General features: G+C 46.3%; 1 protein-coding gene across 1 annotated transcript in view; it reads right to left on the bottom strand.

The window, feature by feature from the left end:
- Positions 1-1,032: 1,032 nt before the first annotated feature.
- The window catches only part of LOC309552547 (uncharacterized protein), a gene marked incomplete at its 5' end in the record, with an annotated part of 33,460 nt that continues 18,457 nt past the window's right edge, over positions 1,033-16,035 (bottom strand). The window contains 4 exons of the mRNA XM_082253502.1: positions 1,033-2,058; positions 7,792-7,885; positions 12,898-13,075; positions 13,359-13,477. Of these exons, the coding sequence (XP_082109628.1) occupies positions 1,076-2,058; positions 7,792-7,885; positions 12,898-13,075; positions 13,359-13,477 (1,374 nt within the window). The 3' untranslated portion in view covers positions 1,033-1,075. The remainder of the gene's footprint in view (positions 2,059-7,791; positions 7,886-12,897; positions 13,076-13,358; positions 13,478-16,035) is intronic.

The raw sequence follows: 16,035 nt of genomic DNA, 5'->3' as shown, positions 1-16,035 counted from the left end.
TTAAAATTTTAATAAATGGTTTTAGTGGTAATGAACTAGGTCGCTGCGCCCCCTTTTCTTTTGTCTTTTTCTCAGACAAGGAAATAACAGGTGACTACCTGAAAAATTGAGTACCAGTTTAATTTGGTACTGTACAATTGATCATTTATACAGTATGTAACCCATGTTCATCAGATGTATATAATGATAGCTCAAATGGGATACTGGAATTAAGTTTATATAATATGTATGAGTATCTTAAGCCTGAACATTTTTTCATTGGGATGCTTGGAACAAACATAGATCTATACTCAGACAATAAGAGCTGGTTCACACTACCACTACCAGAAAGTCGCCCCGTGACTTGAAGAGACTTGTTTAGAGACTTGGAAGAGACTTGGAAGAGACTTGGAAGAGACTTGGAAGAGACTTGTGCACTACTTTGAAGAGACAGGCGACTTTGTCTGTGGGGAATGCCTGGCTAATCTCTTTCTTCTTCCTGAAAAGTCTGATAACAAGTCGCTTCAATTAAGATAAGGAGGCGACTCCCATTGAAGTATATGGGACAGTCGGATTACAGGTCGCTTCAAAGTAGTACAGGACCCTTTTCTGAAGTCGGAGCAACTTCAGTAGTGCCAATTAAGACGGCACTGATTGATTAACATTGCTTTTGTTATGTCAAGCTACCTGGGGCAACACAAGTTGCCTCACAAGTCGCGCTAGTGTGAATGGGCTCTTAAGGTAACGTAAGAAAAAAACAAACAAAAGAAAAACAAAAAGGGCAGACTCCATGGACTACTGTTTTTTTCTGCTGTCACTTTTCTATGCCTCTATGGATGGAACAGTAACAGATTTGATTGGTATACAATATTCAGTCTTACTGCTTGCTATTGGCTCAAAGTTTTCTCCATAACTGCGCTATTTAAAACATTTATTGCCTCTTTTAAATTTTGGTGAGGGAAGGTTTGTTTTTTCCCATTCAAAATGTGTCCTGATGTCCAGCAAATGTTTTAGCCGAAGAATCTGGTGTCTGGCTTGAATCTCTTGTATATTCCTCATAACTTCTATAAGTAGTTTGAGTTGTATCATCGGGGCTTCATTGTTTATAGGTCGAAGAAGATGCTGAACTTCGACTGAAAGCTCTCATACTGGCTCCTTGTGAGGACAAAACATCAATCCTGTTAGTCACAAGTGATGTGGAATCAGTGCTTCTGTTGCTCATCTGTGATGAAGAACCTGGACTTGTCTTTGTGGATTCTGGTAACCGATAGTGACTTATTTTGGAAACTTCTGGTGAAAGTTTGGAATTTCTACTGGCATTGCGTGATGTTGAATGTGGACTCCCCATCTGATCTAATGAAGCTACTGAAGACTTGGAACTCTTCTGTGAGGTGGTTCCTGGACTTACTGCTCTGGTGTCCAGGTTCAGGCTCAGAGTAGATAGTGCTTTAGCGATCTCTGGGGATTGTGAAGGAGCTGGTGAACTACTGTCCTCTGAGTCTTGAAGTGAGTAAAGGGAGCTGGTATCAGATTGCTCTGATGAGAAGTCCTGATTTGATTTACTGTAAGAGAGAGGCGTCTTTCTTTCTGAATCAGAATCAAAAGCCTCACTTTCTGCATATTTGTTTGACACTGCTGTCACTCTTCCACAGTTTTCTTCCAACTCTGTTTTATCAGGATCTTGGTCATGAATTGAAGGACTTTTCTCATTCACTGAGTTTTTTTCAGAGTTTTCATCCAGTTCTTGTTTCAGTAGGCTCTTTCTTCCAGTAGGCACATCTCTAAAAGAACTACAATCACTTTCTGAATTGCTAAGCTTGCGATTTCTTGATTTATATCTCACTTGACATGTTTTATTTGATTTCTTAGATGTTGAACTATTGGAAGCTTTCCTCTTATGTAAATTATAAGCAGTTGGCTGTCCTGAATCACTTTCACCTGACTCCCAAGATGGTGTGTCTCTGGATGTTTCAGTCTGAACTGAAGGTAACTGACCCTTCCTATCTGTAAGAATTGATGATTCTTTCATCCTTCCATGTCCTGCTGCTTGAGAAATACTCTTAAGCTTCATTGTTGGTCCTGTAGAAATAGTGATACTAATTTCTAGTCAAATGCAGCAAACTATTCATGTTAAATAAAAAAAAAAAAAAAAAAAATTAAGTGCTTATAACCCTAAAACAATAAAACATGGGCCCTGTCCCTTTAAGGCATGATATGTAGCATAGTGCTTTTGTAGTCATTTATCCATTTCCATGTTATACAATACCTGATTAATCATGCCTGTTCCTGTGTTCCCCTCTGCAAACTGACCACGCTAATTGATCCATAATAGTGTGGTCAGCTTATGTCCCCCGTCATCCAGATGTGTCCTTAGCATGACTGCATCTCCCTCTCTCCCCCTGCCATGTTTGTGGTCTGTGTGAGAAGCCAATCCCCTTCCCACCCCTCTCCTCCTGCCTTGATTTATTCTTTTAAATATGTGACAGACACAATGCCAATAAGCAATGTTCGGACACAGGGTCAGAGAGCACAGATTCCTCTTCTGATGTATCTTACATACGTCAGCGGGGAATCTCAGCCCCTCCCACTGTACTCCCTTAGATCAGGAAAGAGAGTATCCCACGTGATGACACAGCAGAGCTATTTAAAAAAGGTACTTAGCCATGTAATTTAAAAAAAAAACACTGGACTTAAAGGGGTTTTAAAGTCAGAAGGTTTTTTTATGCAGCAGCCCCCTCAACCCCCCAATACTTACCTGAGCCCATCTCTATCCAGCAATGTCTACAAGTGCCTCCGCCACCCGGGGCTCTCTCTCCTGATTGGCTGAGACACAGCAGCGATGCCATTGGCTCCCGCTGCTATCAATCAAACTCAGTTAGCCAAACAGGAGAGAGAGGGGGTGGGGCTGAACGGCAGCTCTGTGACTAAATGGATACACGGAGCTGCCACTCGGCTCGGGTGGCCCCATAACAAGCTGCTTGCTGTGAGGGTACTCAACAGGATGGAGGGGCCAGGAGCTTCAGCCAGGGACTCAAGAAGAGGAAGATCTGGGCTGCGCTGTGCAAAATAACTGCACAGAGAAGGTAAGTATAACCTGTTTGTTATTTTAATAGAAAAAAAAAACGAGACTTTACAATCACTTTAATGTAGACATAAATCAGAGAGGATATAAGCATTTAATAGATGTGACTTTACAACCACTTTAAATTGTATATAATCCATAATGATGAACTTCTCTCATTTGCTCCCTTTTTCTCCAGTGAGCTCATAGGCTCCTGTGCATTATGCCTGTGCTGCACTAAAATCTCAAGCAGTGTTAATGTCTCTGTCCAGTCCACCTCTGTAAACTACTGGAACACACCTCCTATGTTTTGGGGACGAGGAGAGCAAAGGTATTCTGTTGTTCAAAGCAGGAGTGAACAGCCTGGGGTTTCAACCATGCTTCTCCAAAGATATGGTACATTGATTAAGCCTTTTAAACAAAAAAGTAAAATGAATGTAGCCACCACATTTAAAGTGTTACGAAACCAGGATTCTGCTTTTACTTTCTGTCTGGACAGTGCTAATTAGCCCTGTACTGATCACATGCACCCTCCCAAAAAAAAAAATTCTCTAGCAATACTCACCAAGCTGAGCATGTGCAGAGTGCCTCAAAGGCTATAAGCAGATGGATTGGGGACAATAAAAGAAGGGGGGTCAGAGAACACAGGATCAAACCCCCTTTTTACACAATGCAGAGGATTAACCCCTTAGGTTCAACAGTGAGTATAACAAGCATGCGTCACTGCATATACAGACTGATTTTACTGTTGTGGGTTTAGTAACACTTTAAGCAGGGCCGTCTTTAACGCAGGGCAAAAGGGGCACCTGCCCAGGTTCCAGTCATTGCTTGGGGGCCCCTTGAGCCTGCAAAAAGTTCGGCATGTGCTGGTCACATGCTGGCTGCTCGCTACTATCACTTGTAAATACAGAAGCGCTGCTTCTGTATTTACAGGTGGCAGCTCTCCCATCCCAGCGGCCGCTCTGATCCCTCGAGTACACTACACACTGATCTGTCAACTATGAGAGCAGAGGAGGAAGGGGGCGGGACAGCTGTGTCTGGAACAGGAAGGCTGCACGGACATCAGACAACATGCTGTGTGAGTAACATTTGGGACAGAAGAAAAGTCTGCACTGCAATTAGGAGGGGAGGAGGAGCGGAGAGCCTTGTACTTGGGGAGAGTGGAGCTCTATACTGGAACCAGGGGTGGAAAGAGAGCTGTGCACCCTGCACCCACCTCATCCCTGCACCCACCTCATCCCTGCACCCACCTCATCCCTGCACCCTGCACCCACCTCCTCCCTGCACCCACCTCCTCCCTGCACCCACCTCATCCCTGCACCCTGCACCCACCTCATCCCTGCACCCACCTCATCTCTGCACCCACCTCATCCCTGCACCCACCTCATCCCTGCACCCACCTCATCCCTGCACCCTGCACCCTGCACCCACCTCATCCCTGCACCCACCTCATCCCTGCACCCACCTCATCCCTGCAACCACCTCATCCCTGCACCCTGCACCCACCTCATCCCTGCACCCACCTCATCCCTGAACCCTGCACCCACCTCATCCCTGCACCCTGCACCCACCTCATCCCTGCACCCTGCATCCACCTCATCCCTGCACCCACCTCACTCCTGCACCCACCCCATCCCTGCACCCACCTCACCCTATACCCACCTCATCCCTGCACCCTGCACCCACCTCATCCCTGCACCCTGCACCCACCTCACCCCTGCACCCACCTCACTCCTGCACCCACCCCATCCCTGCACCCACCTCACCTCTGCACCCACCTCACCCTGTACCCTGCACCCACCTCATCCCTGCACCCACTTCATCCCTGCACCCACCTCACCCCTGCACCCACCTCACCCCTACACTCTGCTCCCACCTCACCCCTGTACCTACCTCACCTCTGCACCCTCCTCACCTCTGCACCCACCTCACCTCTGCACCCACCTCCCCCCTGCACCCACCTCACCCCTGCACCACCCTCACCTCTGCACCCTGCACCCACCTCACCTCTGCACCCTGCACCTACCTCACCTCACCTCTGCACCCACCTCACCTCTGCAGCCTGCACCCACCTCACCTCTGCACTCTGCACCCACCTCACCTCTGCACTCTGCACCCACCTCACCTCTGCACCCTGCACCCACCTCACCCCTGCACCCACCTCACCTCTGCACCCTGCACCCACCTCATCCCTGCACCCTTCACCCACCTCATCCCTGCACCCTTCACCCACCTCAACCCTGCACCCACCTCACCTCTGCACCCACCTCACCTCTGCACCCACCTCACCCCTGCACCCACCTCACCCCTGCACCCTGCACCCACCTCACCTCTGCATTCTGTACCTACCTCACCCCTGCACCCTGCACCTACCTCACCCCTGCACCCTGCACCTACCTCACCCCTGCACTCTGTACCTACCTCACCCCTGCACTCTGTACCTACCTCACCCCTGCACTCTGTACCTACCTCACCCCTGCACTCTATACCTACCTCACCCCTGCACTCTGTACTTACCTCACCTCTGCACTCTTTACCTACCTCACCTCTGCACCCTGCACCTACCTCACCTCTGCACTCTTTACCTACCTCACCTCTCCACCCTGTACCTACCTCACCCCTGCACTCTGCACCTACCTCCACTCTGCACCTACTTCACCCCCTGTACTCTGCACCTAGCGCACCCCTGCATTTTGCACCTTGCTCACCTCTGCGCTGTGCACATAGCGCACCCCTGCATCTAGCATACCTCTGCGATCTGCACACAGCGCATCCCTGCATGTAGCACACCCCTGAACCCTGCACTCTGTACCTAGCGCACCCCTGAACCCTGCACTCTATACATATCACACCCTCAATCCTGCACTCTGCATGTATTGCACCCCCTCAATCCTACACTCTGCACATAGCGCATCCCTTAACTTTGCAATCTGCACGTATCGCAACCCCCAACCCTGCACTCTGTACATAGCACATCCCTGCACTCTGTACCTAGGGTACCCCTGAACCCTGCATTCTGTACATAGTGCACCCTTCAACTTATGTATGTAGCACACCTTTCAACTATGCACTCTTTATGTAGTGCACCCCTCAACTCTGCACCCTGTACATAGTATACCCCTCAGTGCTAGTGCAGTTTGGCCACACCCGTAATTTGATGCAGAGGTTGTGATGTGCAGTAACCTCCAGCAACCAATCAGGGAGCAATAATGATTTGCAGTAACCTCTAGAAACCAATTAGTGAGCAGTAATGATGGTCTGTAACCTCTTGAAACCAGTCAGTTAGTGGTAATGCTGTGCAATAACCTCTAGCAACTAATCAGTAAGCAGTAATGATATGCAGTAACCTCTGGCAACTAATCAGTGAGTGGTAATGATGTGCTGTAACCTCTGGCAGCCAATCACAATCGCTGCCTTATCTTCTGCAGTAAAAACTCATTTTGAGTCTGGGGAAGGGGCCCAGGAAAAATTTTGCCCAGGGTCCAATCAATAATAAAGACGGCCCTGACTTTAAGGTCTGGTAACCTGCAATACAATACATCTTTTGTTTCTGAGTTTAGATGCCCCCTAAGAGCATGAGAGGTAATAGGAATGCTTACATGCATGCTTTGTGTGTGCTGTGCACTCTTAACCACTTCTAGACCGGAAGATTTTCCACCTTAATGACCAGGCCATATTTTGAAATTCGGCACTGCGTTTTAAATTTAATGGACAATTGTGCAGCCGTGCAACGCTGTACTTAAATAAAATTGATGTCCTTTTTTTCCCCACAAATAGAGCTTTCTTTTGGTGGTATTTGATCACTTGTGCACTATTTATTTTTTGCGCTATAAACAAAAAAAGAGTGACAATTCTGAAAAAAAAAAAAATTTTTCAAATTCTGCTATATAACATTTAAAAAAAAAAAATTAAAAATTAAATTTTTTTACCATTTTAGGGCAATTTGTTTTCTGCTACATATTTTTGATGAAAAAATCGCAATAACCGAGTTTTGAATGGTTTGCGCAACAGTTATAGCGTCTACTAACTACAGGAAAGAATGCCATTTTTATTGGTTTTTTTTCTTTCCTTTACTAGTAATGACAATCTACGATCTGGTGAAATTGCGGCGGACAGATCAGACCCCTAACTGACTTTTTTGACACTTTTGGGGGGACCAGTGACATTACTACAGTAATCAGTGCTAAAAATATGCACTGTTACTGTAATAATGACACTGGCAGGGAAGGGGTTAACATTGTGGGTGATCAAGGGGTTAAATGTGAGCCTAGGGGAGTGATTCTAACTGTGGGGGGCGTGGCTTCTGAAATGACCATAGAGATCTGTGATCCTATATAGAAGGATCACAGGGGCTCTATGATCATTCCAGGGAGAAGAACGGTCAGCTGTGTTTACAACAGCCGACCGTTCTTCTCTCTCAGCGGGGAGCGATCGCGGGTATCAGGCAGCAATCAGAGCCGCCTGACCCGTGCATTGGCTTCCCCGCTGCCGACTGGGGGCGGGAGTGCGCTGGCGGCGGCGCGCGCTCACCCCCTAGCTAACTGCTTGCGACCGACGTAGCCCTACGTCGGTTTGCCTGGGGGAGCCACACTGCCACAGTAAATACACAGCGTGTGGTCGGCAACCAATTAAAATGCTGAGGCTAAAAGAGTGTAGTTAGCTAAATGGTCCAATACCCAGGAGGGCAGAGCAAAGCATTTTGTTCATACTCTCTCATGGCAAAATTAATGAATTTACTAATACCTACTCACCCATCAGTGTTCTTTCTGCCTCACTTTCCTCTGTTGAATGTTGGATGTCCATATCCCTTCTCATATCCAAAAATGTAGATCTCTGCCATCCAGCCTTTAAAATTAAAAATGACAGCAACTATTTATTTGAGTCACAATATTGTTGTGGCTCTCTTCCTTACAAACTTTTGAAATAAAATTATCTATACTAAACTGAATGACACAATCGTACCTATACTTTAAAATCATTGTAGGTTCACAAATACACATACATCACATTCTTCCATTAAACTATTACACTTTAATGTGAACCTGTAGCCAGGCTATGGACATTACAGCAGTAAATGAGCTCTAAAATAACCTATTAGAGATCTATGTAGCTGCAGGCACCGTGCAGCAACTCATCTTTAAATTCACAGCACAAGCACTTAAGTCACTCAAGTCTTTCTCACTGCAACTCAGCTTCCCCACATCTCCTTTCTGTCAGTAAGCCAAAAGCCTTTAAATCTCTAATGTTAGCAAAAAGCAGGTGCTCTGGGAGGGGTGAGCAGTGAAGCTGAGTTAATGAGAGAATGACTTCAGTGCTTATAAAGAAATTTTTGAGAATGCATTGCTCCACAGTACTTGCAGCTACAGAGGACTTATTTTAAAGTGTATATACTACTTGTTAAAATATGTAAATACTTTAATGTCCATAGTTTATCCACAGATTCATTTTAAGTATAGGATTTATGTGGAAGAATGTACATTATACATTCTCCTTAAATAAACAGGTTCAGACCACTGAGAAAAAAACTCAAGCCAAGGCGGGGGAAAGTGGCAAAAGGAAAGTAAGAAAAGTGATCTTAGCTGTAAATCTATTCATTATAAAAAGACATTGAAAGAAGCCAACGCAGTATGGAGGTTTTATAGGCAACCCCTTCTTCAGGGCTAAAATGGTTTACATAAAAATAGAAATACCTGTACAAACAATATATATTATATGTAAAACATTAGCAACATAAATTCACAGGGTCAGAGTTACAAAAAGTCACAAAAAATATAAAGGATTATTGTAATTTGGAGCACCATGACTAGGCCCTGTGGGCAAGATGAACTGCGTTGGGGGAGTGGCTTTAATGGAGTCGGCCTGAGGCTGTTATTACTGGTGTAACAGACAGCTTTATGTGGTGTGCAGTGATGGAATTTTTTCTAGCTTAACGGCTGCATAAAGTCAAGACCAGTGTTGGGGGTAACTAGTTACAAAGTAACGGATTACAGTAACTACATTACTTTTTTTGGTAACGAAGTAAAGTAACTAGTTACAATACTAATATTGGTAACTACACTACTTTACTAGGCTATAGGACAGGCATCACTAAATGGCGGCCCGCGGGCCAAGTCCGGACCCAATCAATGTTCCGTCCGGCCCCGCAACGGTCGCGCCATTTAGGATCTGTTTTTCCCTCTGCCGCCGCCGCTGCAGCTGCAGCTCTGTCTTTACAGAGCTGACATCGGAGGAGCAGCGCAGTGATTCACGGAGGACGGGGGCTGGTACAGTTAACTGATTGGTTGCTAGAACTGCCCTGTATTCTAGCAACCAATCAGTTACCTGGGGCAGGTCCCGCCCTCCGTGCATCCCTTTGAGCACTTCCGATGTCAGCTGCTGTGCCTCCGATGTCAGCCACGCTGCCCTGTTTAAGGTAGGACAGGGAAGAGGCACTGCTAATGTAAAGGGGGAAAGAGGGGGGAAATCAAAGAGGCAGAAAAGTAAAGGAGTGATACGGTATGAAGGGGGATGGGGTTCTACAAAGGGGGTGAGGATTAGAATGTGAAGGGGGGCTGGAGACTGCAGTGTGAAGGGGGGTTTTAAAAAAAAGGAGATGAGCACAGGAATGTCTGAGGGTGCTATAAAGGGGGTGAGGACAAGAATGTTAATGGGGGGCTGGGGACCAGTGGCGTAGCGTGGGTTGTCAGCACCCGGGGCAAGGCAAGTAATTTGCGCCCCCTAACCCGCAGGATTTTAGCACTCGAGTCTCTTCCACTAGATTAGTTAAAGAAACCCTTACCCCCTAAGCACATGTATTATTTGTTATGAAAATACTGATGTAATTAAAGTAAAATGCATCTAAGTACAAGTTTGAATGACCAGCGTGCCCCCTTTCAAAGTAAAATGCATCTAAATACAAGTTTGAATGACCAGCGTGCCCCCTTTCAATGCAGAGAGACCAGCGTGTCCCCTTTCAATGCAGAATGACCAGCATGCCCCCTTTCAATGCAGAGAGACCAGCACGCCCCCTTTCAATGCAGAGAGACCAGCGTGTCCCCTTTCAATGCAGAATGACCAGCGTGCCCCCTTTCAATGCAGAGAGACCAGAGTGCCCCCTTTCAATGCAGAGAGACCAGCATGCCCCCTTTCAATGCAGAATGACCAACGTGCCCCCTTTCAATGCAGAATGACCAGCGTGCCCCCTTTCAATGCAGAGAGACCAGCTTGCCCCCATTCAATGCAGAGAGACCAGTGGGCCCCCTTTCAATGCAGAATGACCAGCGTGCCCCCTTTCAATGCAGAATGACCAGGGTGCCCCTTTTCAATGCAGAATGACCAGCGTGCCCCCTTTCAATGCAGAGAGACCAGCGTGCCCCCTTTCAATGCAGAATGACCAGCGTGCCCCCATTCAATGCAGAGAGACCAGCGTGCCCCCATTCAATGCAGAATGACCAGCGTGCCCCCATTCAATGCAGAGAGAACAGCGTGCCCCCTTTCAATGCAGAGAGACCAGCGTGCCCCCATTCATTGCAGAGAGACAAGCGTGCCCCCTTTCAATGCAGAATGACCAGCGTGCCCCCTTTCAATGCAGAGTGACCAGCGTGCCTCCTTTCAATGCAGAGTGACCAGCATGCCCCCTTTCAATGCAGAGTGACCAGCGTGCCCCCTTTCAATGCAGAGAGACCAGCGTGCCCCCTTTCAATGCATAGAGACCAGCGTCCCCCCTTTCAATGCAGAATGACCAGTGTGCCCCCATTCAATGCAGAGAGACCAGCGTGCCCTCTTTCAATGCAGAGAGACCAGCGTGCCCCCTTTCAATGCAGAGTGACCAGCGTGCCCCCTTTAAATGCAGACAGACCAGCGTGCCCCCTTCAATGCAAAGAGACTTACCTGCAGCGGCGGCTTCTACTCAGTTCCCCGCATTCCTCGAGTCCTCCCGCCTCCTCCTTTCGGCCAATCAGGAACGGGTCTCGGACCCACTTCCTGATTGGCCAGGAGGAGAATCCATGTGACATTAGCGAATTTTCATTCGCTATTGTCACACAATGGGTGGGCTCGGGGCGCACTGCTCTGCGCCCCGGGTCCACCCTTTTTTGAAGCCTATTAGAGCCTCTGGCTCTAATCAGGTGATTAAAAAAAAACCACTCTGTGACAGCGCCAGGCTGCTGACTCACTCACTGCTAAACTGACTGAGCAGTGAGGAGAGCTGGCATAGGCAGGGCTTGGTTTGCAACGCCACCCCACCCTACACCAATGGACAGGTGAGGCACAGTCCAGCCCCTCCCCGCCCTGACCCGCCATTTTCAGCCATAGGGCGGCCACGCTGGACATCTCCCAGCCTTAAGATGGAGGCAGCCACAGACAGTGTGTAAACTGTGTATGTCATAGTCAGACAGACAGAGTGACACTGCGGATGCGCCCCCCCAGATGTTGCGCCCGGTGCGGCCCGCCCCCCCTGCACCCCCCACGCTACACCACTGCTGGGGACTGCAGTGTGAAGGAGGGGCACAATAAAATGGGAGAGGACAGTTATATGAAGGGGTGCTATTAAGGGGATGAGGACAGTTATATGAAGGGGGTGCTATGAAGGGGGGAGGACAGTTATGTGAAGGGGGGTGCTATGAAGGGGGGAGGACAGTTATGTGAAGGGGGGTGCTATAAAGAGTATGAGGACAGGAATGTGAAGGGGGGACTGCAATGTGAAGGAGGGGTACTATAAAGGGGGCGAGAACAGGAATGTGAAGGGTGGATGATATGAAAGGGGCTTGGAATTGCAATTTAAAGTAGGGGGTGATATAAAGGGGGGCCGCTGACAAAAATGTTATGGGCTGAAGACTGTAATGTGAAGGGGGATGATGTACAGGGGGACTGAGAACACTGATGTAATAAAGAGGATTGTGATGTGAAGGATTGTAGACTAGGTTCACATTATTGCGTAACGCGTGTAGGCGGCAGATTTATTTCAGTGGGCTGCTTTGTAAGCAGAAACGCAGAAAAATAAGTACCTGACCTTTTTTTTTTTTTTCTTTTTAATTGCGCCGTACCAAGCTGCATGGTACTGCGGCACCATGTGATGTGGCACTCGTAAAGACGCGCCATGTTTGCGCATTGTGCAGAGGACGGTGCCATTGAGAGCCAAACATATGATTCGGACCTCGGTTTGAAGAAAATTTTACCTACTGGACCTTCATGAATTTTAATTAATTACCCCTGCTATAGAAGGTAATTACACTACTTTACTAGACTATAGGAACGCGCTTTCCTGCGTTACCCAAGCCGTGAGATACAATTGTTATTTCGAAGAATAGAGAGAGATGAAGTTTATGACTTTTTGTTGCACTTTATGTTTTATTCTGTTTTTTCAGGTTTTGTTCTCATGATTCCCAAAGCCTGTGTTTATACAATAAACTCTATGCAGAAAGAGTGTCATGTATCTTCTTCTACACGGTCAATTAAGAAAGAGGAAAGTAAAGTAATAAGTAGTGAAGTTACTTTTCAAATGCAGTAACTAGTAAAGTAATCTCATTACAATTTACAGAAGTAACTAGTTACATTTTTTGAGTAACTACCCCAACACTGGTCAAGACAGACTTTTTACCTAGCCCGCACCCTCAGTGGAATCCATCGGATGTGGTTATAGAAGAAGCCTGAGCGGGAACCCAAAGCTTTATTGAGATTCAATATGATAAAGCAATTACAATAAACCCACTCTAACGTTCACTTATTTAGATGACAGATGTACTGTTGTGCAACATAGGATGGAGTGACAACGCTTATAGGGTTTTCCCCAAGAGATAGAACGTAAGGAAAAATGACAGAATGAAAAAATTAAAAAGAAAATTTGTTTAAAAGATTTTACTCAACTAACTGGCTCTTACCAAAGCAGGTCCAGCAGGTCGTTGGTAGCGGGATATATTTGTGCGAATCTGTTCCACCTTTTCCCATCCTGAAACCCATTTTCCATATTCAGATTGCCTCTTCAGGATCCTCTCCAATATTTTGCTGTTCTCTTGTGTTATTCTTGACAGGTTTTGTCGGCGCTGTCCTGTATTCAGGCTATTTAGATATCAAAATTTGATAAAAAATGGAGAGAGGTGGTTACATAGAGAACAGAATAAAATCTGTCTGTGATATAAAAGCACTTTACACTTATTGTGAATAATAAACTGTTAGTATGACATTTGTAGTCACTGATCATTGTGGAAGCTGATGTTGGCATTTGTTTCCTAGCCAACTGACAGTACCCTGACAAGGTCCCCAGTAAGTAGATGCACACTGTGCAAAAATATATGCATATCTTTGCGGCAACAGAATGTCAGCTTGTCCTTGTGATGATTACCTGCGCTGGGAGTAGTAATTCCAGTTATCAATACGGCCGTGAGATTGGCGAATAGTGTTCATTTTGGCTGAATGAATGCGATTTTGTTTCTCTATAAGTGCTTGTAGATCTCTATCCATCTGTATTAACAACAAACATGGATCAAAGAAACACATATTCATTAAAAAGCACAATAACCCCAACTTTTCATTTTTCACTTCATTTCTGTTGCATTTACATTTAACTCTTTCATCTTTGCAACATTAAATGAAATGTATGCTTTTTTTTTTTTTTAAGAATCCTACTTACCTAGCTGGATACAGCATCTGTCCCCCCGAACCTCTAACACTGAAAACTGAGCAATCAGAAACCCCTCCAATTGCTCGGTTCTCAAAGCTCCCTGAGCAGAGAGCTGGTGATTGTCACCCGGCTCGCTGACAAGCTGACCGGCACCCGGCTCACTGAGAAACTGACTGGCACCCGGCAAGGCAGCCGCCTAGGGCGCAACTTAGCAGGGGGCGCCGGCGGAGCCTGACTCGAGGTAAGTGACTTTCCTGCCGTCCCCCCTATCTATGCGTCCGGCCCTCTAATCTACATGTAGGGTGCTGAATGCATGGATTCCAATGAGGGTTTTTCTTTTTTTGAAGCACATGATTGGAGCCTGAGGCTCTAATAGGCTTCAAAAAAGGGTGGGCTGCACCTGAGCCCACCCAGTTGTGTAACAATAGCGAATGCATATTTGCTATTGCCATACTGATTCTCCTTCCGGCCAATCAGGAAGCGGGTCCTGAGACCTGTTTCCCAATTGGCCAAAGGAGAAGGCATCCTATTAGCAGAGGAGGAGGGAGGAGACAGCCACCGAGAGGGGACATGGAGGAGAATGAGGGGGAAGCCGTTGCCATCCGGAGGAACAATGTAAGTGAACTGGCGCCCGGGGGGTGGATATGGTGTGGACTGGACTCTGGAGTGACGGGGGCGGGGGGGTCTGTGGCCGGGTCTGTCTGCCGTGCCCCCCCACGAAGCTCCAGTCGCCACTGGTTTTAACCCCTCCAGCAACTTGGGGTGGGAGAGCATATGGGGGGGGGGGTAGCAATTTTTATTTTGCCTAGGGCGGCAAAAATTCTTGCACCGGCCGTGGGCGGATCCCAACTTCATTGCCCGAGCCTGGACTGGCTCTGTGACATCAGCCAACAGTGGGCTTCAGCCTGCTGTCTGCTGAAAACGGGTCACAGGAGTGAAGAACGAACTTGTGATCCACAGCAGAAGTACAGCCAAATGAGCTTTGGCTGTACTTCTCTTTTAACACATAAAATACAGCATTTAAACAGTTTATTAAAATGCATATACGAGTTATACAGTGAAGTATGATGATAATGAGGACTGGGCATCCAAAAATATGTGAGAAGAGACAGGGCAGCTTTGTTGCTAAAAATTCTCAACTTTTTTTATAACAGGAACGCAGAGCCAGTTTATATCCACATACTGTAACAGCAAGTGATTCCCTCCCAGAACATGGCTATAAAGGCAATAATGCATCTCCAAGGCCTATAGCACACAACAATCCAGCAGGACCATAAACCCTTCTTAGCCTACACTTGTCAGTGGTCAAAATCTTTAAATGACAAATTTAATGTCTTAACAGGATATCTGAAACAGAGCACTGCAGCCTTTCAATAGTTGATCATTATCTTAAAGTGGAGCTCCAGCCAGTCATTGTGAAAAAAATGAAAGCCGGGAAACCATTCCTGCCAGGAGAACCCACAGTGATTATTACTAGCGGCTATAGCCACATGCAATATTCGCATGAAAAAAATCAGATTTGCTGGTTGTACCCAAGCCGATCAATGTAATAACTTGGGTACAATCAGCCTGTCTATAGTGGGTTGGAATCTCAGCTGGTCCCTGCTGAACAGGCCGAGATTCAGACCATCTATGGCTGGCTTTACACAGGGCTATTGTAAACCCATTTAGGCTTGATCTATAATTATAGCTAGCCTACTTGACCTGCAAATGATCCTTTCTTAAAAATCTACACTCAATGCATAAAATCAGATATGATAAAACTAAGTTAATATTAATTATATATTCAAAATGTGGAAAACAATACTGAATAAGTCAAGGTCAAACATGACTAGGCTATCATATACAGAAGGCAAAACAGACACATTCCACCTCCTGTGTGGCCTGCCTATCTGATGTATATCAGTTTTAGTCTATATGGAATGGTAATTGCATGCAGTACAATAATATGTGGTTGACCAGATCGCAACATGTGGTATAGATTAAATTTTAAAATGGAATTCCAGCTTCATCCTAACTTTTCTTAACACTGTCCCCTCCCCCTTTCTAGCACCTATGTTAACTAACCTGCATAAGAAAAATGCATATACCTAAATTGTAAACAATCACCTTGTAAAACAACCCAATCAGTTTAAAATAGAATTGAAAGGCAAATAATTTGTGTATAGGTATATAAAAACATTATAAATACCTTTTTTTATTTTTTAAGTGTTCCCTCTGTTCGCAGCTGCATAAGAGCTGGGGGGGGGGGGGGAAAGCAACAGCACACTAATCATTCCAGTGAAAGTCTGTGCGGGGGGGGGGGGGTTGGCAGGACAAGTCTGATCACTGGACGACAGAAGAACTAGAGAACTAACCATGGTGTGTTCTCCTGCATTGTGTGGTCAGTTTTTATTAG

Source organism: Pelophylax lessonae (genome assembly GCF_965119305.1).
Source record: "Pelophylax lessonae genome assembly, chromosome: 4".
NCBI lineage: Eukaryota > Metazoa > Chordata > Amphibia > Anura > Ranidae > Pelophylax > Pelophylax lessonae.
The sequence above is the reverse complement of the archived record's forward strand: the minus strand, read 5'-3'. Positions and strand labels throughout refer to the sequence as shown.